General features: G+C 37.6%; 1 protein-coding gene across 3 annotated transcripts in view; it reads left to right on the top strand.

Moving 5' to 3' along the window:
• Positions 1–24,211, top strand: part of JAZF1 (JAZF zinc finger 1) — a 186,426-nt gene that overhangs the window by 86,502 nt on the left and 75,713 nt on the right. For all 3 annotated transcript variants that reach the window (XM_002195649.6, XM_072925665.1, XM_072925666.1), the window contains exon 2: positions 15,565–15,637. In XM_002195649.6, coding sequence (XP_002195685.1) covers positions 15,565–15,637 — 73 coding nt within the window. The remainder of the gene's footprint in view (positions 1–15,564; positions 15,638–24,211) is intronic.

Below are 24,211 nucleotides of genomic sequence, written 5' to 3'. Positions count from 1 at the left end.
TTATAACCTTAACTGGTAGCTGCAGAGAGAAGGCCATTTATTGCATGGGCATGGAGAATGAGCTATTGTATTCCCAGCAGACACTACCTCAGGCTGCAACATGACTGTAGTGCAGTCTGCCTCCAGTCAGCCATCCTGTCCTAGTCCACTGATGATTTATGCTGATGGATGGTAGAGCATGCTGTACCTTCCCGTGCTTTCCTTCCACAGTCCCCCAGATTTCTTTCCATTGAAGTCAGATTGCAAAGGGTTGTCAGACTCCATGGGCCTCATCCTGTACTGGAAATGATATGGCTGAACCTTCACACTGGAAAGTCATTCTTTACCCCAGTGATACAACAGCAGAAAAACTTGTATTTTGACTGCTCATAGGAAATTTCTGCTTACCAAGGCAATATAGAGAGTATTCTTGATAGCTGTCAGTCTGGTAGATTTAACTGATAATAAATTCATTAAAGTTTTTTCCGAGTTTTTAAGGAAGAAAAAGAGAAATCTAGTCAGGAAAAGATGTAAGCAATTACCTGATCAAACTGATAAGCTTGGCTGCTGAGCTGATGCAGTGGACAGTCTCTGCTAAGGAGTGTCCTAAGCTTTTTATCATTCAGCCAAATTCTAGGACTCCATTGCCCCTTTCAAAACAAAACCAAGAAACCTTCAACCGCAGGATCGTACATTAGTACTTGGCATGGGCAAATTTCAACTAGCAGGAAAAGAAATCATGTTTATATACTTTTATTTGCTTGTTTTGGTTTCAACTCCCTTCTCCTCGGCAGGAAGAATAAAAACAAAAGACAAGTCATTAATGTTTCTGGCTTCAGAGGTGGTGCTGACATGGGAACCCTGAAACAATGTGCAGCTTTTTCTTTGTTATGGGGCTTTCCGAAGCATCTTGTCTGCAGTTCATTGCCAAACAATCTCGGTCTCCTGCTGAGGTGGTTTGTTTAAGGTGTTTATTTCCAAGTTCTTTAATTCATGCCACCTTCCCTACGGTATTCTGTCATAGAAGATGTTTGTCTTCATTTTGACTAGGCTATTAGATACCCTACTGACTGCAGTGGAAAATTTTAGCGCTAGAATAAATGATGGAGAAGTTGCAAGGCATTTTCTGCTTCTCTCTGAAAATCAACACCACTCTGTAGAACAAGGGGTGAGCACACTGCCACTGTAATAAGGAATGAATATTAGAACTTGCTAAAATCCAAACTGAATGGAGAAGGAGATAATTCACATAGAGAGAGGAGGAGGGAGTAGAAAAGGCTTATTGGAGGGACAGGGAAAATGCTTTGGAGGAGGGGGAGCATTATTGCTGATGGTCTTAATTTCTCTTGTAATCCAACCACCATACTTGCACACTGTGTTAATGCTTAATATAAAAAGAGTTCAAAGCAATTTCAGTTAAATATTGTGAATTAATTCTGGCAGGAATGCAGTTATATTGTCCTGATGCTAGTATACAGCTGTCTGTTGAACCTGGAGAAGTATTTTGTTGCCACTTGGGTTCTTTTATTAGTTTGTTTAGACACAGCAAACCAAAGAAGCTCTTGCTCTGAACAAATACCCTTTAATGGGCCATACTTTTTTAAAGAAGCCTTTGATGGAAATGTTTTAAAGGGTTTTGTTAAACTTCTAAAACTATTTATGGAGAAGAGAAAAACATACTAAAAATAGAAAGCACCTGCTGTTGCAGGTAGTAACATACTTGGAAAGGTGATGTTATGTGCAATTTCAATTATAAGGTCATAATTGAAATATGGAAATTGAAAGTCTTTTTCTATACACTGATAGTCTTTTGAGGACAAATTACTGAATGTTCTTTAGAGGGTCTTACAGAATTGTGTTTACAAATAACTCCAACAGAGTATGTAATAGCATAGCTGAATAAATATTGAGACAACTTAATAATTACTGAGTTTAAATTGTCCTTAAATTCAGCATCAGAACCTTTATCTACTGTCTCCCTCCTATCATATTACTTAAATAATTTTGGTAAATGTATGTTGTGCTTTTTGTTTCATACTTGGGGGTTGATCAGAGGAGGAACAATACAGAATAAAAATTGTATTAAGATTTATTGCTGTAATGATCTGTAATGTTGTCAACTCCTAACTGTTAATTAATTGCTGTTTAATAGTAAGAGTAGTAGAATTTAGAACATACTATACCATCACATTAGGAAGTAATTTTCTTTGTCAGCTACTGACTGTAAAATTAGCAGCTGGATTGTTTAGAAGAATGTGCATCTTTTTTTAAGTTACCCTGAAAGGTAATCTACTGCATATATGCAGCAGATATTTTAGTATCATGATCTGAGAAGACCTTGCTTGAATGTCCTCCTTTCCTCCCTCCCTGTTTCTAAGTTCTTCCTGATTTTAATTACTTATAATACATAAGAATAGCAAAATAACTGATGATATGGAAATTCTGAATGATCTATTTTTCAAATGACTAAATACAATAAACTAACACTGTTTGAAACAGGGCTGTACTACTTTTCAAAGCTACCCTGAGCTAGGAGTGAGGCATTGCTTGTCTACACTGTTACATCAGAAATAAACAACATTTCAAACTCACATGCAAAAATAAGTGAACAGATTTTTTTTTTGTACATAATTCAATGCAAGGAGAAATTTTACTGCTTGTAGGAAAGTTTCTCTTTCATATCTTTTTCTTACATTTACTTAATTAAAACTGATTTCTGACTTACTAGTGCATTTATTAGAATGCTTGATCCCTTAGACATTCCCAAGCAGAAAATGAGCTTTCTCTGCTGAGAAGCCTGCCTGAGCCTGACCCGTGTGAACCTGGAGCACCACTTTCACCTGCAAAAAGTGCAATGCTCTTCTGTTGCTTTCTATTACATCAATCATTAAAGAAATGCAGATACTTCAGGCTTGTATGAATGCCAGGCAAAACTGTGGAAGCCAAAGAATGGCATGTAATTTTTTGTGAGCTTTTATAGTGAGTAGTCTTCCTGTTGTAATCATTGTAAAGACTTTTTTTTATTACTATGGTCAGCTAGCTTTGTATTCATTGGTGTCACTATTTGAATAATTATTCTATATTCAAATTTTATGTGAAGGCAAAAATAGAATGAGAATTTTGAATTAATTGGTAACTTCTTGTATTTACTATGTGTTCACACCAGGCAATTTTTTTATGGTTTGGTTTACGTGGGGTTTTTGGTGGGGGGGAGTGGCATGGGGTGGGTGTGGGAGTTTGGATTGTTTGTTTGCTTTGGTTGGTTGGATTTTGTTGTTGGAGTTTTGAGAGGTTTTGTTTGCTTGTTTGGAGGGGATTGTGGGGTGTCTTTTGTTTGTTTTATTGGATGCTGCATGATTTTGATTGGGATAATAAAGTAAAATTAGAATGTATAAGAACATACTGTGGTGAACATCTTTGATTATTAAGCTCATCTAGCTATGTTTAGTATTGATATTTTTAAGCTTATATAAATTAGAAATTAATTTTAAGCTTATGTAAATTTGTTTTAAACTGACCATTCATAATTTGGTTTTATGCTCCCTCTGCAAGCCTCAGTTTTTCGAATGGTTGCTTGAGGGTAAAACCTCATCTTTATCTTCGTGCTATATGGGTTCAGACCATTGAGGTGAGAGATCACATGGCAGGATCCCATTCTAGTGGAGCTGTGAGGCTTCACCCATTCCCTGTTCTGCAAAATCCTGTCCTTTCTAAGAGCTGGACTGAGATGGCCAGATTCATTCAATGGAGGGCACTAAGCCCCTTGCTACACTTGGCTTCCCAGTGTCTGGGGATACTGGAGCTCACTAACTTCAGTGTATGAAATCTATTTCACTTTCTTAGTTCTCAAGATAATTTGAGATTCTCCTTCAAAAACAGATGTCAAAGGTACAAAACTGCAAACGTTCTGTTCCACTGTTAATACTGAAGGGCAAACAAAATAGTCTTGTTGCTCGAGATTGATTGTTAACAGCACTTAATGATTTTCTCATATGCCAGTTCCCGTTATCCCAATAATTGAGTCTTAGACTTCCAAAAGGTGCTGTTTTGGGATAACTATTTTATTTAAGTTTATTGACAGTTTGTTTACAGAAAAATAGATTTTTTTTTTTCTCTCAGAGTATTAGGTTCACATTTATGCACTATTTTCAGTGATGATATCTTCCTCTTAAAGAGGGGGACACCCCCACACCGCACCCTCACTCCCTTTGGTAAATGTGATAATATGTGTGCATTTCTTGTTCCCTGCAAAGTAGGCTTGTTTGCTGGATGTTTCATGTAGCTCTGGTGACAAATCTGGAGCCTTGGCTGAGGCATATTGGTAGTGCAATGATTTCGATTGAAATAAAATAATAAAATTATGTAAGGCACAGTATTTACCTACAAATTTTTTCTAACACATCTGGTTCCAGTCCGTGTTCCAGATGGCTCCACCTTGCTGTCTTCTGGAGCTTCTTTTGAGTAACACTAGGTAATTATGCTCTTTCCTTCTTCCTTACAAGAAATGGCTTAGTTCTGTGCACTCCCTATCAGCAGGGAGCGAAGATTAGGAATCCTGTCTCTTACAAGAGTAGTAGCGCAGAAGATAAGCTGTTTATAGTAATTTTAGTGACTCACAGGAAAGCTGTATTTTGTTTCCTCCTCATACAACCCTCACATAAAAGAAACCAAAAAAATCCCTCAATCACTGTTTGCAGAGGAGAGAAGACACGGTATTAAACTAAGAGTAAAAAGCTTTCCTTTCTCATTCCTGGTAAAGATGAAGAGGTTGAACTGGTAAAATACTGGGCTGTGCTGCTTATAGCAGTTAATATTACAGTTTCCAACCAAAATTAGAGGTGGCCTGTTTCCAGTGACACTTGGAAAATTAGTGCTGTGTTGATAGTCTGAAATGGAGATCTTCTGGCGTTGCAAATGAAATATGTGCCACTGCAGTTCAGTTGTGGTTTAGGTGGTCATAGAGTTGGGATATAATCATATTATTTTAACTCCTGGAGATCATTACTACTTTGGTGCTTGAGGGAAATAAAAACCTCAAGCATCAGAACTGTCAAGATATATATTTTTTGAAGTTTTATATAAAGTAATACTAAGTTTTATTTATTTTTGAATGTTTAGTCAGGTTTTCAGTATTAAAACTAGATGAGAACAAGGGTTTGAGTATTTGAGTAATATTAATATGATGGCTAAACACAAACCTATAAATTTTTAAATTACTTAGTAGGAAAACTAGCTTTTTTGAAATAACTACTTCCTTTATGCTAAACTGTTTATCCTAAAATATGGTCTTAAGGATGTACTCACCTCACATTGAAAAAACAGAGCCTTGTGGTTTATATAAAGACTGTTCTTCTACTACTAGTTACCAAGTTTTGCCCAAAAAAGGCCAAACTTCCCAATGGATTTGCCCAAATAAGGCCTGGGTTCTCATAGAAACCCACAGAATTCAACCCTCAATCAAGCAATCAATTATCAACTCTAAAAATTTATTTCCTTACAATTTTGGCAAAATGCTAGGAGTAGGATGAATGCCCCTTATTCTTCTTTTTTTTTTTTTTTTTGGCACTTCCAGAGGTACTGTATAATGATGCGTATGACCGTAGAGAGGGGAGAAATGTGTGAAACGCTGGAGATGGAGCAGTTTGACTGAATACCTAGAAATTCTGCAGGCTGGGCTGGGTCCACTCCTTTTCCTCCACTCTCTCCAGTCTGGCAGCATAGGGAATGACAAACTTGTCCCCACCAGGCAGTCACAGCCATGCAGACAGAGGGGCTTTGCTGGCATCAGGAGTCATCTGGGGGGACAATACAGCCACGCTGGCCAGGAGTCCTTCAACCCAACAAAAGTGATTAAAGGAGCATTGTGATGGTGTGGGAGGTGCTGCAGGTCATGAAAGTGGTTTGGTCATTGTTTCAGTACAGAATAGTATCCTTAGATCATGAATTAAGTTTTCTTTTAATTGATTTTGGGAACCTTCCCTGATCTGAGTGAATGCCTTTCCACGGTACATGAGATTTTAAAATTCTCAGCCAAAAGAGACATCATAGTGTGGTGAGGAATAAAAATGCTCATTTAATTACTGAAATGGGATAATTTTATAGATTACTAGTGATATATGTTATGTCCTGTGTGCTTGACTGTTAAGTGCAAAAGGACTTTTATTTACTCTCCAGTGGCATATCATGAGGTTATTTGATTTGAATTAAATGTTGTTAAGTTCTGTGAAAATGGCATTCTAATTTTTCTCTATGTCAAGCTTCGTTAAGTGTATTTGCACTTAGAAATTGCAAACAAGATGCTAACATTTCAAGTGGTTAAAAGTGGAATATTTAAAAAGTAAAATTAAATAGCAGCAGTCTTGTAGGTTTTTTTCCTTCTCTAAGGGACATTTCCAGCACTGCTTATTTCCTGTTGATTTGATTCATTAATATTTTGCCTATCAAATAAATACATTAATGATTGCATTTGGTTGCAGCAATAAATGTGTGTTTCAAATAAAAACTAATTAGCATAGTAAGTGGAAAAGCATCATGGCACATGAAGTGTGCTTGCAGTTAATTACATCTGAAAGATCACAAAGACCTTTTTTTGGCATTTGTTGTTTTTCAGCCAGTTACCAGCAATTATGTTCTGTTTGAATAGAAATTAAGTAGCTGATTTACAGCATTACTCTTTTTATGCTGAAGCATGAGCTACTGAGATTGAGGGTATCTTCAATCACAGTGCACTATAATATTTTCTGAAAGGGTTAGGGTTATACCCTCCCACACAGCTCTCTGTCTTGTAGTTGCTGCTGGAGATTCGTTTGGGTTTTCAGAGGAGAAGGTCATAGTAGGAGATGACTTAAATTTGGGTTGATTGGGTTGCCATTCTTTGTGCCAGAGGCAGCTGCAGACTGTGGGTGCCAGCCTGTTCAGGTGTGCCAGAGGTCTAAAAGTGCCCTCAAGGACTGGACTTTATCTCCAGTCAGCACCACTTCAAAAAGGACCAGGAAAGCCCACAGCCAGAATGTTTTATATTGCTCAGCCTCAGTTAATGCAAATTATTTTGGGGACAGAGAATTCAGAAGTTCTCTTAATTTCTGGTAAGGGAAAACTCTTCTTCAGGCAGTAGATTATTTGTAATAAGGATTTAAAGAGTAGCAAAGTAATACATGTTGAAATAAACAGATAAAAACATGACTAAATTTATCAAGTGTTTGATTTGAGAACTTCAGTTCTTATTTGTGTGTTACTTGTGTATAATATATGGTACTGGAAAGTTATGCACACTCTCATTTTTCACTTTAATTGCCCATTTGAAGGCAGCATGACAGATCCAAAGGTTGCTTTCAGCAACTGAAGAGCACTGTGGTCACTTTCTATTGTGCAATAATTAACTTAATTGAAGAAATTATAGCATTTTAAAAATACTCAGGATCCTTGAATTAACTCCATGCATTCTTTCTCTTTTCTATTGTCCATATCTGAAATAACCTTTGCTTGTATATAGTTATATCAATTTTTTTTCCATTAAAGATGTAATTCAGTCCTTCCTTATATACTTGGCTATTTGGTTTTTAAATTAAAAATAGAAAATGTCAAGTGATATCTCAAGTGTATTGCTAAAATACTTTTAGTAACTGTGCACTAAATTAATACATGTGAAGCTGTAATCAGAACCCTGTTTGTTTAGACAAGATAAGGGATGGCCATTATTTTTAAAAGTTCACAGTCTGAATTAAATAGTGGCAGCTTGTAAGGATGAAACAAGATTGATCCAATATAGTGTTATATAAAAAGTTCTATTCTGCTGTAAGAGCAAAGCACAGGCTTGTTTCTGTGTGGGTTATCTGAAATACCATGTGTTATTTTATCACCCACCAAGATACCATTTTCTCATATGACAAAACCCTGAGTTCTTGTGTCTCACAGGGGTTGTGTTACAAAATGGAATTTCAGTTGTGTTAGTCTGAGTTAGTCAATGGATGAAGTTGGTTGTGGTGTTCACAGAGGTTTTTGTGATTTAGTTTTCAATTATGTTCTGCTTCTGAACTTCTCTCCCCTTTTTTATGCTTCCTCTTGCAGTGGTGTCGTCTGATGGCATCTTAGAGGTTCTGCATTTGTTAAGACTCAGTGAAGCTAAAAGGCTGGGAGTGCTGTCCCTGGGATCATGGTGTCTTTCCAAGGAAGAAGCAGTTTTTACAAATAGCCATTTTCCTTGGGAACTCCACAAGGACAGCCTCACTTCCTTGGGAGGCGCACCAACATGAAGGGGCCAGTGTGTGCTAATCCAGGGTGTTAAGTCAGCAGCTGCTGCTTTGCCTTCCAGCTGCCTGTGTGTGCATTCCCAATTTATACTTGTTGGGTTTTTTACTGAGGCAGTCTCCATTTAAATAAACCTTCTGTTTGACATTTCCTTTTGCTAACCACTTGTCTACATGTGTAATATGTAATTTGCACTTATGAAGATTAATTATAACCTTTTTGTGTTCGAAGGCTTTAGGAGAAGTCCACAGTAGTTCAGCCTTTGGGCTGTGATTTCTGATGCTTTGCCTCGTCTTTGGACTGCATTATTCTCCTGCTGTAGTGCAGACATTGCAATTGCTCAGTTGCTGTGTGCAAAGTCCGCAGGCCTAGTTTGAGCACAGCACCAGCCCAACAGAGCTGTCCCCCAGCAGGACAAAAATCCTGCTGTTTCATGACCTTCTTGTGATGGGGGAAATAAACTGTTTGCAGCTGAGAAATTCTTGCAACTCTGGGATAGACCAAGCAGGCAGAATTTTGTCCTTAAACATATTCTGGAGCCTCTAGCCTTCACCAAAACTGTGAAAGCTTACATAAGTACAGTGTTTTCTTGTTTGAACTTGCCCGAATGTAGCTTTCTTAGTCATCTATTTAGAGGGCTAAGTCATCTAAAGAGCTTATTGTGGAAATGTGGAAGTTTGGTATCTGATGATCTTTCACACATTTTGATAAGTCCATCTCTGTGGCATTTAACATCTTGGAAAGAACCTAAACTCATGCTTAAATAGTAAAGGTGTTCTTGAATTACCGATTTAAAACTCTTGAGAATCATATTTATCCTCCAGTGTTCTGTCTTTGAATTGAAGAGCATAATCTCCTTTTTTGAAGATGACTTTTTTTTTCTGTTAAAGATGTACTTAAGGGACTCTGTTAATTGGTCTGTGGTTTTTTTCTTTTTATTTATAAGAAGACGTGAATAACACTGCATTTGGAATTGATCCTGTGAAACTCATAATGGTTTCCTTGTAATGGAGGTTTTAGATGGGGAGCAGTTTCCAGTAACATTGAACTTATCTATTTCTGGCTTTTTAAGCTACATCCACATAGGAACAATTGCAGACTTTTGAGGAAGCCAACAGAAATATTTGCCTTGGCATCATGAGTGAAGCGAGCTAGTTTCAAGGGAAGTGTAGGTTTTAATTAACTAGCTGAGCTGACTTATATCAGCCAGTTTCAAGGCCAAGTGAAATACAAGACAGGCACTCTGTGAACCTGCTGGTGGGCGAGCAGAACGTGTGTATGGATGTTCTGGCAAAGTCAGGTTTGAGTCTGGGGAACCTCTGTGTTGGCAGTTTACCCCAGTGTGATCTTGCACAAAAAGGTGAGATTATCATTAACATCTCCAAGTGACTAGGGAGAGACTTGTAAGTCCTTGGTCCTTGCAAATATGTGCTTTTAAAATCCATTTAAAATCCTTTGCAGGGCTGTTATTTTCATTACATTTAAAGGCATTTTGTTACTCTTTTAGAGATTAAACTGAAATGGAAATAAGGCCCTTGGGTTGGCAAGGGGAGTTTTGCCTTTTTGCCTTTGTTGTAACCGCTTGGTAAAAAATTGGTATGACTTACAGAAGACATATTTTTCAAACCTAAGTCTTTTTAAGATATGGACATCTCTAAACCCTTCCCTCCAAAAGTAATATCTGCAACATCAGTGAATTGTCTTGTACTTCTCACTTCCCCAGAGGCTCACTGGAGCTCACTGAGAGACCTTGTTTGTTAGGCTGAAATTTGTTCCCTAATAATCACCCCCACACTCACTTAGCATAGTACCTCCTATGACAAAGATGGATAAAAGGATAATTATCAGCCATAAAGAAGCTACTCAGGTTGTTGGTGTGTGAAATCTGTTGGAGGATTACGGCCACCAAAAACTTTTAACAATGCAGCCACTGCATTTGTGAGTAGGGATTCATATCTCCTTTAGGCACCTGGACTTCTGTAAGTCTTGACTTCAACCTCTGTTTTGTTAAATGGTGGCAGGGTGGGCTTAAAACAGAACTGGCCAGTTCATATTTAAGATGTTGAAGAGCAGTATAATTTTTACCACCTTTCAGTCATTATCTTTCTTCTGAGACTATCTTTACCGCTTTGCTAGTGGTAGTGACCTTTCCTGGTCTCTGTAAGAAGAAATCTTGTGGTTGTAAAATAATGCCACTGGAATTTGTTGACATTTTGTAAGGTGAAAAGTGATCTTTCACAGTGATTTAAAACCAGACCTCTTATGAAGGTGAAGTTGCTTCTGATAAATTTCTTGTATCTTGTAGGGTAAAAACTTACTGCTGCATTATATATAATGAAGATGTGGCGTGTATTTTTGTGCAGAGATATTAAAGTAGAACCAAGTTATATAATTGAAGACTGTGCTTATACAGGATATGTATGCCTTTGTTTATTATTTGCTCTCTTTAAGATACTTTGCCAGGTTAGGATTTTGCAGTGCTTTCACGCTGCAAGTTATTTCTGTGTAGTGAGGTGATTTAGTAATCATAGCATGCTTCAGTAGTCAGTGATTTATTTTGTTAGAACATACTCCACAGAAAATGCCTGGCTTTGTGTGAACAGTTCAAAGATGGCTTAGTGCAATTTATAGTCTCTCAGCCTTAATTATACACTCATACTACTTGTCTAGTTGTCCAGTATGAAGCAGGTTGTAGATGTGAGAAATTGGAGGGGTCTAATCCTGCAGATGATTGAGTAATTCTGTCTATCTTATGGATGTTAGCATCCACATTTCAGTCTTAAATAGTGAGGTGCTGGGATGCAGAGCAAAATTCTGGAGTAGTTAGTATAAGATAAACATTTTATTTTAATAATGTTTCATTTTAAAAAAAAAGAGAAAAACAGTCTAGCACCACAGTAAATGAGGAGGATGTAGCTTAAAAAACTCTCACAGCATTACAGAAAGTAATTCTTCCCACTGTGGAATGAAATCAGTGGCACATAATGTTAATAAGAAGAGACAAGCAATGAAGGCAGCTAATGTATAGCAGCTGGCAACTTGTTCTACAGGATTTAAGGTGTTACTGTAAAACCAGTGAAGTAGTGAGTCTTGGATAACCCTTGTTAATTCAAGAAGTGAGGGAAGCTAGTTAAAGTAATATTAATCAACCAGTCCCCTCAATTTCTGGGGTAGTTTCTGTGTGTGTGCTGGATATTTTTCTTACAAGAAAGGGAACTCAGATCAGCCCTAAGTTATATTGCTTAAATATTTTCAAGAAGAAATTTGTCATTTGTGAGTGTTTAAACCATTATAGGTGTCTGTTTGGAAACTATTTAGGCTACATTTGGCTGACTTTGACCAGTCTATGCGAGTTTGAAGAAACATTGACTGAACATGTAACATTATACAGGGCCATTTTTCTGAGATTTTTGTCTCCCCTGCTCCTTATTCCTGAATCAGATTAAGAGGAAGTATTGACTGATGCAGAACATCCTGGTCAATGGGGCAGTACATGTTCAAAGACATGCTTTGGGCAGCATGTGTGGTATTAAAAAACATTGCTAGTGTATGAATATGCATGAGAAAAGCAGAGTGCTGGAAGTCCAGGCTTGAAGGTTCAGCATCAGGGAATACTGCTGCTTAATCTCACTGTAGCTCTACATGCTATTCCTTTAAAAAGAAAGACAAAAAAAACCAACACTAACTACTGGGGATTTTTTTATCAAGTTTGAGATGGTTGTGATCTTTTTGTAGTTGTTAACAATGTATGTTCATTCTGCTCAAAAAAGTGCTAACTAACGTCAGGAATTTAAGCAGAGACTGCCTAAACTGGAAGTAAAATACAATAAAGGGGGTGGAGGGGTCAGGCTGGGGCAGAAGGGAAGACGGCAGACCAGGGAAGGAATTGCATCCATGTGCAGTCCTGTAGTACAAGAGTGAACAAGTGGTTATCAACATCTCCATGAAAGTTTGAACTTGTTCATATGTTGGGACATTTTGAGAGGGGAGCATAACAGAAAGCAGTAGAGAGCGATGGAGGGCAGGATATAGGAAGAATTGGAGTTAGAAAGGGGCAGGAGAGAGGAAAGGCACTGTCTGAGGCTGGGCAGAGGAAGAGAGAATGGAAGCAGAAAGGAATGGACTGGTGACATTTTTTGACAGTGAGAAAAAAGCTAGCAGCGGTGGGCCAAATGTGTGTGTGCTTGGATAGCACAGCCATGCAGGTTTTAGGTGGATGCCAAGGGGCTGCCAGCGTGCCCCTTCATGCCCCTCAGCTGGCGAAGGACTGTGCCAGGGGCCCCAGTGCTGCTGCCACCTGTGCCAGCATGTCCAGTTTCTCCTCTCTTCTGCTCTTCTCTGAGGGCCTTACCATGGCCCCAGAACAAGTTTATGTGGGATTTGTTTTTATATTATAGCTGAGGAAGACCCAGCAGTGTTACGTGTAGTTCCTGCTGCAGTGCAGAGGTGAATGCAGCATTCTCATGACTGGCAACCCAGCACCTGGTTGCAAGAGAAATAAAAATGTGTCAAGCATTCTAAATGCTAAATTCGTACAAGATTTTTTTTTATTTTTACCATGGCTTGGATTATTTTGTGGAATTGGTATATACAACATAATTGACTTTGAAAGCATGTGAAGTCTGATACATGGAGGGGGAAGGGGAAGGGATAGATAGATCTAATCTGCATTGTGTTCCTCGTGTGACAGGCAGCACCTACTGAGAAACAGGAGTCTGCTTTCTCCAGGTGCCAGCAGGCAAATTACTCTCTGCTTTGATAACACACTCCTACAAAAGTTATGGGGCTTTTGGTTTTTGTCTTGTATTTTCATCTTCAGCTGATGTTATGGGGAGCCGCTGGCAAGCTGTGGGAAGGGTGGTGGACTCTCCATTAGAGCCTTTCCTTGTCCTCTCCCACAGATAATGTGCAGCACTCTGATGTAAACCAGACGCAATTTTGTCTCCTTCAGTCACAGAAACTGTTGTTTATAGGTGGAGGTTAATCCCATTTAAGAACTGGATTAGCAAAGACATAGTCATTTAACCACAGATGCCTGAACTTGGGTTGCAGTTGATACCTTAAGTTTTAGCTTTCACATTTTTCAGATTCTGTACTGCCTTAGTGTGTGACTCTGAACTTCGTAAAAAGTGTTAGCAAGTTCTCTTCACAGTTTAGTTGGACAAAAAAATCCTTTTCCAACCTGAGAACCAAGGACACCATTGCAGCTTCAGGCCCAAAATTTAGAAACAACGGCCAATTGAGGAGAACAATTTGGGAGGATGGGACTTTGTAACCTGAAGCTGTAATTGTACAATTAACCCCAATATATAAATGGACCAAAACTTACAAAAGTGTGAAAACTTGTGACCAGTCATCCATCTTGGGTCCATCTTGGGTAGAGCCATGGTGGGGCTCTTTTACTGCCCAAGGTGTATCCTTTAAAGGCCTTTCAATAAATACCTACTTTGTTCCTTAAACTCTGTCCAGCCTCTGTTCCAGGTAGCCTCTCTAGGCATCGCAGCAGTTCTGAGATTCTCCTGGCTGGGATTGATGCCCTGCAGACATTCTGTATCGAGACAGTTCCATGGCAGGCCATGCACCACCAAGGTGTAAGTCTAAGAGGGCTGGCCATGTCAGTAGTTGTATGCTTGGCCTGCTAAATGATGGTGAGTTTTATAGAAACAAAGGCAAGAATAAGATCTGTGTATGCTATGTGAGCCTAACTTCCTCAGAGAAGTGAATTAGACATCATGGGAGATCACCGATGTCTTTGGTTAGCTTCATGTGGAGTGTGATGTGCTGGCAATTGCTGCAGAATTTCTCCAGGCACCAGCCTCTTTTCTTCTTAAGAACAACAGGCTTGGGTTTGCTGGTTGGCTTGGGACTTTTACTTTTATCTCTCTTCACTGAACTTTCATGGAGTTATCTCTTCAGGAATATATTGATAAAGGCATGTTAACAAATCCTGCAGCTTAAACTGTGCAGGAGTAAGTGTAAGGAGAAAGATTAGGATCAGTCTGAGCTTTGAGAGGCAGTCAGGAGATTCCCTTCTCCTTGAATAAGGATATTATCTGCTTCAGCAGTGGTGTGACAAATACCCAACCCTCAAGCACCGTCCCCATTCAGTTCAGTTAAAAATCTTCTTCAAGGCACAGCAGCAGAGACAGATTTCAAAACAATTGTATCATGTTTTAAACCCCACAAAAAACACCAAAAGCGACTGATCACGTCAAACTAATGAGCTTATCAAGATAATGAGTTTTTAAACATTAACAATGCTTAAAAGCTGTAGGAGGAAGTAAGAACAGTCCAAAATATAGGGTTTGTTTGGGGTGCCCCACACGTTCCCCGCCTCACCAAACACAATGTAGATGGTTCTGTGAAATAAAAGATGAATAGCAGCAGTGCTGTGGGGACCCATTTGGTAAAGGCAGTTTTTATTCTTGATAGTTAAAGCACAGAATTGCTTTTCAAGTAATGCATAAAATGTGTTGTTAATGACTATAGTAATCTGTACAGGCAGGATGCACACCTTCCATTGGGAATTTTTGAAGACTATTTATGCTCAGCTCTTAAAGGTGCCTATCAACTATGCAGGGCAAAGTTGTATTTGAAACTTCAATATAACTCTGGGTTTTGGTATAAGAAAACTGTCTAAACTATGAACGTACTCCCTTGGCTTTGGTTTGAAAAATTCAAACCAAAACTCCTTTGTTAGATAAAAGCACAACTTAACTGCAAAGGACAATGGAAATGGTGATTGAAAACATCTTTTTTCATTTGAGTGGGAAAGTTAGCACTTGAGGGAATTTGGATGTGTTTGCTTTGGGGCTTCTGGTGGGCAGTGTTCTGCTCAACAAGCATTTTGCCTCAAGAGCATTTTTGTATGACTTTTCTGATTCAGAGCTTCAGAAAATAAGCTGTAGAGAAGGGAGAGAACAAAACTCAGAAATGCAGAAGAAAAGTCTCAAGACCCAGCAGAAGAGATCTAATCACTCTTGGAACATCTTAAAATGTTAAAATAGCTACATTAAAAAAGAAGCAAGCTTGAGCCATTTAACGCTATTAATCATGGAAAGTAGTGAAAACTAGTATTTATGAGAGGGATTGTGAAAGCTTGTGTGACAGCTGGAAATTACATCACTGTTGATGCTTCAAATTCTTGCATAAAGTAATGCAATACTGTGTTTATGAATGGATGAGCAAGGGATGGAGCTGTGCTAAGTGTACTCTGTGGATAAACTGTGTTGAGCTATTTCGTATCTCTTGTGTCCACTTAGGTTACTTTTCACCATTCAGTCCCCTAATTTCAGTGTAAATGCACAAAGCTCAATTCTGTGTATTTCTTTATTCCAGATACAGACCCACGTGTATTAGAAAAACAAGAACTTCAGCAGCCAACCTATGTTGCTCTAAGTTACATTAACAGGTAAGTGTGGTTATTTTTCAGGTATAACTGATCTTGATTTGCACAGTATATATTCTACCAAAATGGCATGCTTATACATGCACTTAAGTTTTGCATCATGGGATATGACACTATCATAACACTTGTTTTGGAAAAACAGTTGAATTAAAATTTAACTAAATTTTTAATGACTTTTGCATGGGGCACATGCAGCCCTTCAGCTGTACTGCTCAAATACTTAGGAATGAGGTTTTAGCTTTTGATGTTTTAGCTAAATCTCATGCCAAACAAGATAATTTTTCTTGTCTTAGTTTTTTATTTGATTGTACTTCACACCGGTGAGTAGAGAAATATTTCACTTATGATTGAAAAAAAGCTCTGATAATAGTTCAATATATAAGCGAATTTTTTACAGAACTTCAGAAGTTTTTCAACCACAATATATATATTTTAAAATGTTGCTTACCAGCCCTATATAACCTAAAACTTGAAAGCAATTAAGAAATTAAATAAATTTTAATATACTTTTCTAAGTAACAGAGCCCCAGCTTTTCAGTTATTGACTGATGGTGGTACTGAAATTTCCAAGGTACTCCAGCATGGATTATTACTATTTAAACATAGAAGACCAGTTTGCTTTTTTATTTTTGCTGTCTAGAGGATGAGATACAAGCTCTTAACCCTCTAAGCTTGGAAGATTAATCCAAGATTCAGTTTGGCGTAGACAGAGTTGATTCAAAGTCTCGTGAGTCGCGCAACACTTTTCTTTATAATTCTACTTTGTTTTAAAAGTGGGGAAAAGTGAGACAAAAGCAAAAACCAACCAACTTTTAAAAACACAGAATCCACTGTTTGACTTTTTATAATATTTGCGGTAGCAAAAAAGTGTCAGTGGGTGTGTGGGGGAAGAATACTTCAAGGTGTGGAAGTAAGAAGTAGTGTTCACTTGGAGAAATGATACATTTTCTCCACTACATGAGCCTATGATTAAGAATAGGCAGTATTGACATGATTTCCAACTTGGCAAGTAACTCTTGTTCTTCCTGGAGACAGTCCGACTCCTAAAGCATATTTTGAAATTAGCCATGACCCTTTTTAACACTTAGTTCTGCTGATCTCATTTAATGTATAAAACTTTTTTTTCCAATATGTAGGCTTGGTATGCTGTTGTGCATGTTGGTATGTTTCCCTCTTTCCATCATATACGTGGGTGTTTTCTCTTTTTGCTTCTGAGGTTATTTTACTTCATGTGAGAGAGGGGAAAGGTTTTCGGTTTTTTTTAAATTAGGGAAAGGCTGTTTTAAGACCACATACTTGACCATGGGACTTGTTTTAAGACAGTGAGACTTGATCATACAGTTTGAAATCAGACTACTTTTAAAGTTTGAAAGTGATACCTCATCTAGATTTCATTATTTTGGTACGTTTTAAACAGCTTTCTGTGTGACTGAGACAGTTTTAGTTGCCACATAATTTGTCCAAACTTTCTTACCCTGTCATTTCTGGAAAGTAATTCTGGAGAACTGAACTGTGTTGTTTGTATAGTAAAACTGAATCTGAATTAACTTGTGCTTGAACCAGCTGCTATTTAGTTGTATTTTAATTTTTTCCAAAGTGCTAGTATCTTTCATTGAACCACCTGCTCTATGCAACTCAAGCTCTTGAGGGAGCAGCAATATCCATTACAGTACGAGACATGCCTTTCTATTTCCCACTACATATGCCAGAGCTGAGTTCTGCTTTGTTGTCCCAGGCTATGAACTCAGATTTTGTAGCCTAATACATGTCATAAACATGTTGCATACTGTTAGATATCAAACACCAGATACTGCTGCACTTTTTTTAAACCCATGGTTTTATGGCTTCCAAGTGGAACTGAACTTAGCTCAGTTCCTGCTGTGAGTTACAGACCTTAAAACAATCTTCCTCTGCAAGTTTGTATATTCATGTGTTCTGTGTGGGCCATACGGTCTCGTGGAGCCTGGGAAAATAGGGACAGCTGATTCTCGGGGACTGCCAAAATTGTACGATAAGATGTACACTAAATATATGTTGTGGTAGAAAGATTAAATGGGTGTGCTTTATGCTCTGCCCATTGCCCTGTTCTGTAGTGGCTATTATGAGCTAAAACAAAACATAAATCTGGGTTGTCTGGCTTGATAGCTGGGAAGATAAAGTATCAGTAAAACAGATAGTAGAGACGAAAGGGTACTGGAGTCTCTGTTTACAACTTGAAACATACTCTTGTTTCCATTTCCCTTCTATCCCTAGTTATTTTCTCAGGCATATTATTTTGGCAATACTGTTTGAGCTCTGAAGTTCTGAGACAGCCCTCAGATTGTGGATGTCTAAATCTGTAAGGCTCCAACCCTTTCTCCGCTGGAGATTTACTGCTATTACAGCTTTCAGTAACTACACACAGATGCTGCTTCCATAGTGTGTGATCCTCATGTAGACAGATAACATTCCTTTTAAAATGGGTGGACAAAATATAAATTATGGGTCATAATGGTTTGTTACTGCTACATCAAACACTTCCATCAGACACTGAATTGCCACAAATCCCTTTCTCAGACTAAGTTTAGTGTAACCTTAGTGCAGTCCCCAGTATTGATGGCTATTCCCTGCTTTCTTCTGCTTTGGTTTCTTAGAAGTCAGAATTGGAATCAATAAAAGACACACTACAGCCAGAGCAGATGCAGTTAATCTGTTTCCGTCCTATAAATACAGGAGAGGTTTGTCTGCAAGGAGCTCAATGGTGCTACTACAAGAATGGAATACTGGCTGTGATCTCTCAGGAATAGTTGCAAATGAGCTCTTGGGCCAACATCCTCCAGTACTTTCTAGAGGCATTTCCTTTGTAGATGGGTCAAGACACCTTTATATTTTGTATTGCATTGAAATGCAGTAGTTAGCCACAGTGATTAATATTGCTTGTACTGCTACTTAAATGCAGGTTTTATAGCTTTAAGTTAATAAACATGACTATTAATTTTGCTTGATATTCATCTACATAGCATTGTTTGTGCCTCTGATTGTGCTAGACTGGGTCTTTAGAGGTGGTGGCTCTCAAGGTGCTCTGTTACCTGGCATTGCAGCATACAGCCAAGGCTGTAGTCTAATGGAGAGAGATTTCTCAGTATTCTCATGTTTGAAAGTTTCTTTCCTGCAGAAACTTCTGGTTACCTGTTAATGAGGAGAGCAGCTGTTGTGGGAATGTTTGGGCTTTTTAAAAAACAGCAAAACAAACATACTGATATTAGTAACACAAGTGAGAAGACAACATAGGCATACAAATAATTCCTTTGTCTGAAAAGGTAATATTAAAAAAATATTTATAATAAAAAAGCCTTTATTCCCAACTTAGTGAATGAAAAATTCTTTACAGTTAAGTTTTAATGGAGGTATTTCAACTTTTAGATTGTAAGTATCAGAAATAGGAAAAAAGCATAAATTATTGGAATAAATTCCTTTCACCTTGATTATGAAGGGTGGGAAGTGCCACAGTAACATGTATTATTGGAAACATATACCATAAAAAGAACAATTAATTTGGTGTTTATTACAGTCTCCATGAAATACATTTTTCTTAAGTACAGTAATTGCTTTTTTTTAAAAAAGTTTCATCTAGATGGGGAAAAAAGAGAACTAGTATGCACCTACAACTGAAACTAAGCAGTCATAATGATATACTGTTTCTACTTCAGATTGCATAACCGCTATAATAGGAAATTGTTGAAAAGAAAGACTTGTAATCTTAAAGTCTTTTAAAATTTAGCAGAATACTTTAATTATGTTAACCCCAGGTTCTTTTTAATAGTGTTTTTCTATTCATAATTGAGGTCATAGAAGGTTTATATAATAAAATATGTTTTAAGCATCAATCCTGCAAGTAGTTAGAGCAGACTGGTGAGAACGTTTTCGGTGTTGCCTCTGGGGATTCTGTTGAATGTGTATAAATTTCATTCTCATGCACAACTGGGAGCACAAATTAAACCTGTGATCAGAATTGGATGTTATTCTTAGACAAAGAGCCCAATATTATTCTTGCACATCTCTGAACCAATCTAACATTTTCACTTCTTTTTCCAGACTTTATTTTTAACTAGCAAGATTTGCCTCACTGTCACCATTGTAAATTCCTATAGGCTTCAGGCATCTCATCTCCCCACACTAACCTTTTATTTCACCTGTCATTGACTTCTCAAGGCAAAATTTTCTTACTTTACCTCCTTTTTTTAATACCATGAGAAGTAAAAGCAATAATTTCTGTGAGCTATACATTTGTGAAAGAAATAAATTGCATGTAAAATTCTGGCCACTGCAAACTTTCCCTATGTTTTGTCCAGGTCACTATTTCTGGTTCTACTGCTATTAGCTGTTTTTTCCAAGAGTAAAACAAACCAGCCAACACCATAGGATTTAATGATTATTTCAAAGTTATTTTGAAAAGTGGCAAATTTTTAGGTAGTATTATGTTTAGTATGCACTATGTTACTAGTGCAGTAACAGAAGTATGGTTTTGGATTTGAGGCAATGCACTTTGACTACATCTGTGAGGTTTTGTTACCTGGAATCAGAAGAAAAACTTTCCCAAATAATATTGAAGTGGTAATATAAATAACTATTCTTTAATGAAAGCTTTCAGGTGCACAAAATGCAGGAATATGCACACGTGGCAGAAGATTTCTATGATTTTTATAAGGTTAATAAATTTGTATATGTAGCAGGTACAACCAATAAGGCTTTGGGTCTGCCCCTTGGAGTTGCTCCAGAGAGTTCCTTACCCTATATCTCGTTATGTCTCTCAGGTGCTGGTATAAAACAGAATGTCCATGTTAGAAATTCTCTTCTTGAGAATAAGACTAAACAGAATTTAAAGAATGTGTTAGGGTTAGCTATTGTTCTAAAGAGTGAGAAAGGCTGAGAAAGTGTTAAAAACTATACAACTATATATTAAAAAGCTATAAAATGACAAATATATGAAAAAGCTAAAAATATTTAGGCATCAGTTTCTTAGCAGAGCATCCAAACCATGTGATACTAAAACATGTTGCACTTTTCCTGTGGTTCAGCCCTGAGAGATTTTCCTATGAGCAGTAGTTGCACAAGAAGCCAGTGAAAGACTGTAGCCTATTGGAGGTATAGCCCATGGCTGGATGTGCCATCTAAGTCCTCTATCAAACATTTTCTCAGCAGCAGTAAAAATCTTGTTGCTTCCTTTTTACTAAGAGCACAAGCGTTACTTTGTTTGAGTAATTTGTGAGAACAATTCAGTTTTGTCCCCTTTGATTCCCTTAAGAGTGTTTTAATCCTAAGACTGTTGATTATCTTGGGGTAGGATGTAGCTTCTCTTCCTGACATTTCTCCTCACCTTTTGATGCCTGTGTACCATCACTGTAATGGCTGCTGGGGCACAGTTTGGAACAAAAGTCGTGAGCCTGGAGAGAAGTGTGTTTGTTTCTCCTTGCTTGCCATCATAATAAATACTTTTGCAGAAGGCATCTGGAGAGTGAAACAATTCTGAAACGGTGAGCATCTTTCTCTAAAATAACTATTCCTTGCATCATTCATATGACAATCAGTAGATCAAGCTTCAAGTCTTTCTAATTAATTCAGGCACTATATTTCCACTTAGAAGTTGTATCATTGATGGTGCATAACAGGTTGAGACATGTTACCAATAACTATATAAAACCCTTAAAATTGATTTTTTTTATCTCAATATTTGATTTTTGAATGAATAAAAAGCAACATTTCTTTAAAAAAGGTGTAACTAAGAGCCATCCTAACTTTTTTTGGTATAGCATACACTGTCTTAAATCTTATGCCATGATATAGAAACAGAAGGGTAGAAACAAGGGAGACTTTTCCATTTCAGGATTCTATTGTAGATGGGAACATATAAGCCTGTGAGTCTGTTGAAGTCTTGGTGTATCACCTGTTGAGATTTGCTACACTTTATAGTGCCTACTACCAAAGTTCTTCCTCTTTGTCTTAAAATTTAACTTTTCCTTCCCATAACATGATACTGTCTCATTTGAATTGAATATTCCAGCTTTGTAAAAGTGCAGTGATTCCTTTGAATTGTTGCTTCTCATCAAGTTGAAGGTGCACGCCAATGCTTCCAGTAGCTGCTGAATTGAATGCATGTGACAGGATACAGAAAGAAAAGGATCAAAGTAACATGTCAATTGCCAGATAATATTTTTCTGTGTAAGCCTATTTTTAAGTTAACAGTGACCAAGTAGATCATATGGTTTTATTCATGTAGCCATATCTTTATGCTCTGCTATTTGACTTGTTCTGGAGATGGAATAAGACAAACTTCAGATGATAATTCAAACAAGATGTGCAGAAATGAATGATAGTTAGGGTAAGGGGAATGCCTTTTGGTTTGGAAGGATTTATGCAGATTACTTTGTTTTCTCTTTCTCTCTTTACCAGTGTCAAGCTAAGCAAAGATGAAGATTTATATGATGTACAGCTCTTCTATTTCATGTCAGCAGTAAAGATCAAAAAGCAGATTGGCATTTTAGGGAAAAGCCTTAATGCCATGCCTTGAAATCAAATTACGTTGTGAATTTAAACGTAGGACACTGAAAGAATGTGTCTTAGTTGTGGGGTTGACTTTTTTTTTTAATTGAGAGGGAATTCGCTTTCTTATGGTAATTCTTCTGTGCAAGACTCAGGATTTTTCCTTTCCATTTCCACCCCATAAATTTCAAGTGAAAGAAGCATTGCCAAGTCAGCATCATTTCTTGCAAGTGAATGTGTGCACACCTCTGTGTAATTCTGTTACCAAGCACTAGAGCTGTCAGTATAAGTCCTTAAGATTTTCAGGATTCTTGTCTCATCCTTTGTCAACGTGGCGTGCCAAAATTGATGAAAAAAACATCTTCCTGGCACTGGTTTTTTGTCTTGGCCAGTTCTGTTTCAATTCCCAGCTTTCTGCATAGGTCTCTTGCACAAGTCACTGTATTTAGCGAAAGGGAGGGATAAATACTTTATTGTCTCTTGCTTTAAAAAGGAGGGCATTTCATTTCTGTGATGTTTAAATTTGATCCTAAGCAGTAGTAATGTTCTCAGAACAACTGTGTGTTGGCTGCGCAAAAAAACTGTATTCAGATATTTTGCTGTCAGCTGTGTGGGCTAATAAGGTTCTCAGTATCTGTTTCTCTGTGATGTACTACTACAAGGTCCTAATTCTTACTAGACTCTGATAACAACATGTGTTCATTCTTTATATTGCAGTTACTTAACATATTTGCAAAGCTATTTGGAAAACACATTAATGTGCCCAGTTTCAGATCCTCTGCAGAAGTAAGAACTTGGAGAAACGATCATGCTTTGATTTACAAGTGAAGGATGAGCAAAAATTTTACAACTGTGATTAATTTTCTTTTCATTAGTATGCTCTGAGTTGAAATGGCTGAAAGGAATGGCTGTTCTTCCTGTCTCCTCTTCTTCCATTTAGAAAAATGGCTGACATATACAGCTAATTACCTCCTATCCTGGCACGTTTATTTTCTTTAAATCACCATCAACAACAGCAACAAAAGATTACATGCACATGAGAAAATTACAGACTGAGTAGATAACTTTTTAGGTAAGGTTCCTTCCATCCAGTGTTTTGCTAAAAGCTTGTCATGACAATCTTAGCTACATGTGATGACTTGCAGATTGGGAAATTTGCCATCCGTGGAATCCCAAGGCAGCCCAGACCAGCTTCTGGTAATTTTCATTGACTGGGGCCTGATTTTTTTATAAACCTGAAACTTGCTTGTCATTGACCTTGTGTACAAAAGTAGTTGTGCTTCTTTGTCTAATTTGATTTTTAAAAAGTAACAATATTTCATTGTAAAGCTGCCTACTTAGATTTGTTGCAAAAAAGCACTGATAGGATTGATCTACAAAAAGCCTTAAAATTAGATTTCAAATAAATTTGGTAGTTCAAAATACAAATTATTAAATTACTTTTCTTTCCTGTGTTAGCTTTGGTTATGTAAGCACATTGTGTATTCTCAGATTCATTCCAGTAGTGAATATCCCACTAATTTATTAAAATGCAACAAACCATACCCATAATTCCTAAGGTGTCTAAAGATGCTTGATGTTTTCCTCTCTTCTCCTTCATTCTCAGTTTTGCATATAACATTTCCACATCATTTGTATGTCATTTGCAAAGTCTTGCTAGTATTCAGTGAGAGTTGGGGCCTAGAAACATAAAGGCTACATAGCAGAGACGCAGCACAAGGTTTGTACATTGTTGTAGACATTCAAAAGTAGGGCCACAATTTGGAGGTTACATGCCAAGGCTGTCCAAGTCATGCTTTAGGACAGCTTGTAGCCTAGACTAGAGATTAAGTGCAGATGAGAGAATATTCTTAGTGCTTAGAGAACTTGGCTCGTGAGGAAAGAACATTGATGTCATCTTCCGCTACATGAAACCTACTCCAAAGTGTTACTCTCAGCCTTAATTTTTATTAAATACATTTACGGTTGAGTTGACCTCTCAATTTGATCCTCAGCCAGAGAGAAAATTTTATATCCTGCAAAGATACGTTCCTTATCCCACCACTTCCTCCGCAATAC

Source organism: Taeniopygia guttata, chromosome 2 (assembly GCF_048771995.1).
Source record: "Taeniopygia guttata chromosome 2, bTaeGut7.mat, whole genome shotgun sequence".
NCBI classification, from domain to species: domain Eukaryota; kingdom Metazoa; phylum Chordata; class Aves; order Passeriformes; family Estrildidae; genus Taeniopygia; species Taeniopygia guttata.
The sequence above is the reverse complement of the archived record's forward strand: the minus strand, read 5'-3'. Positions and strand labels throughout refer to the sequence as shown.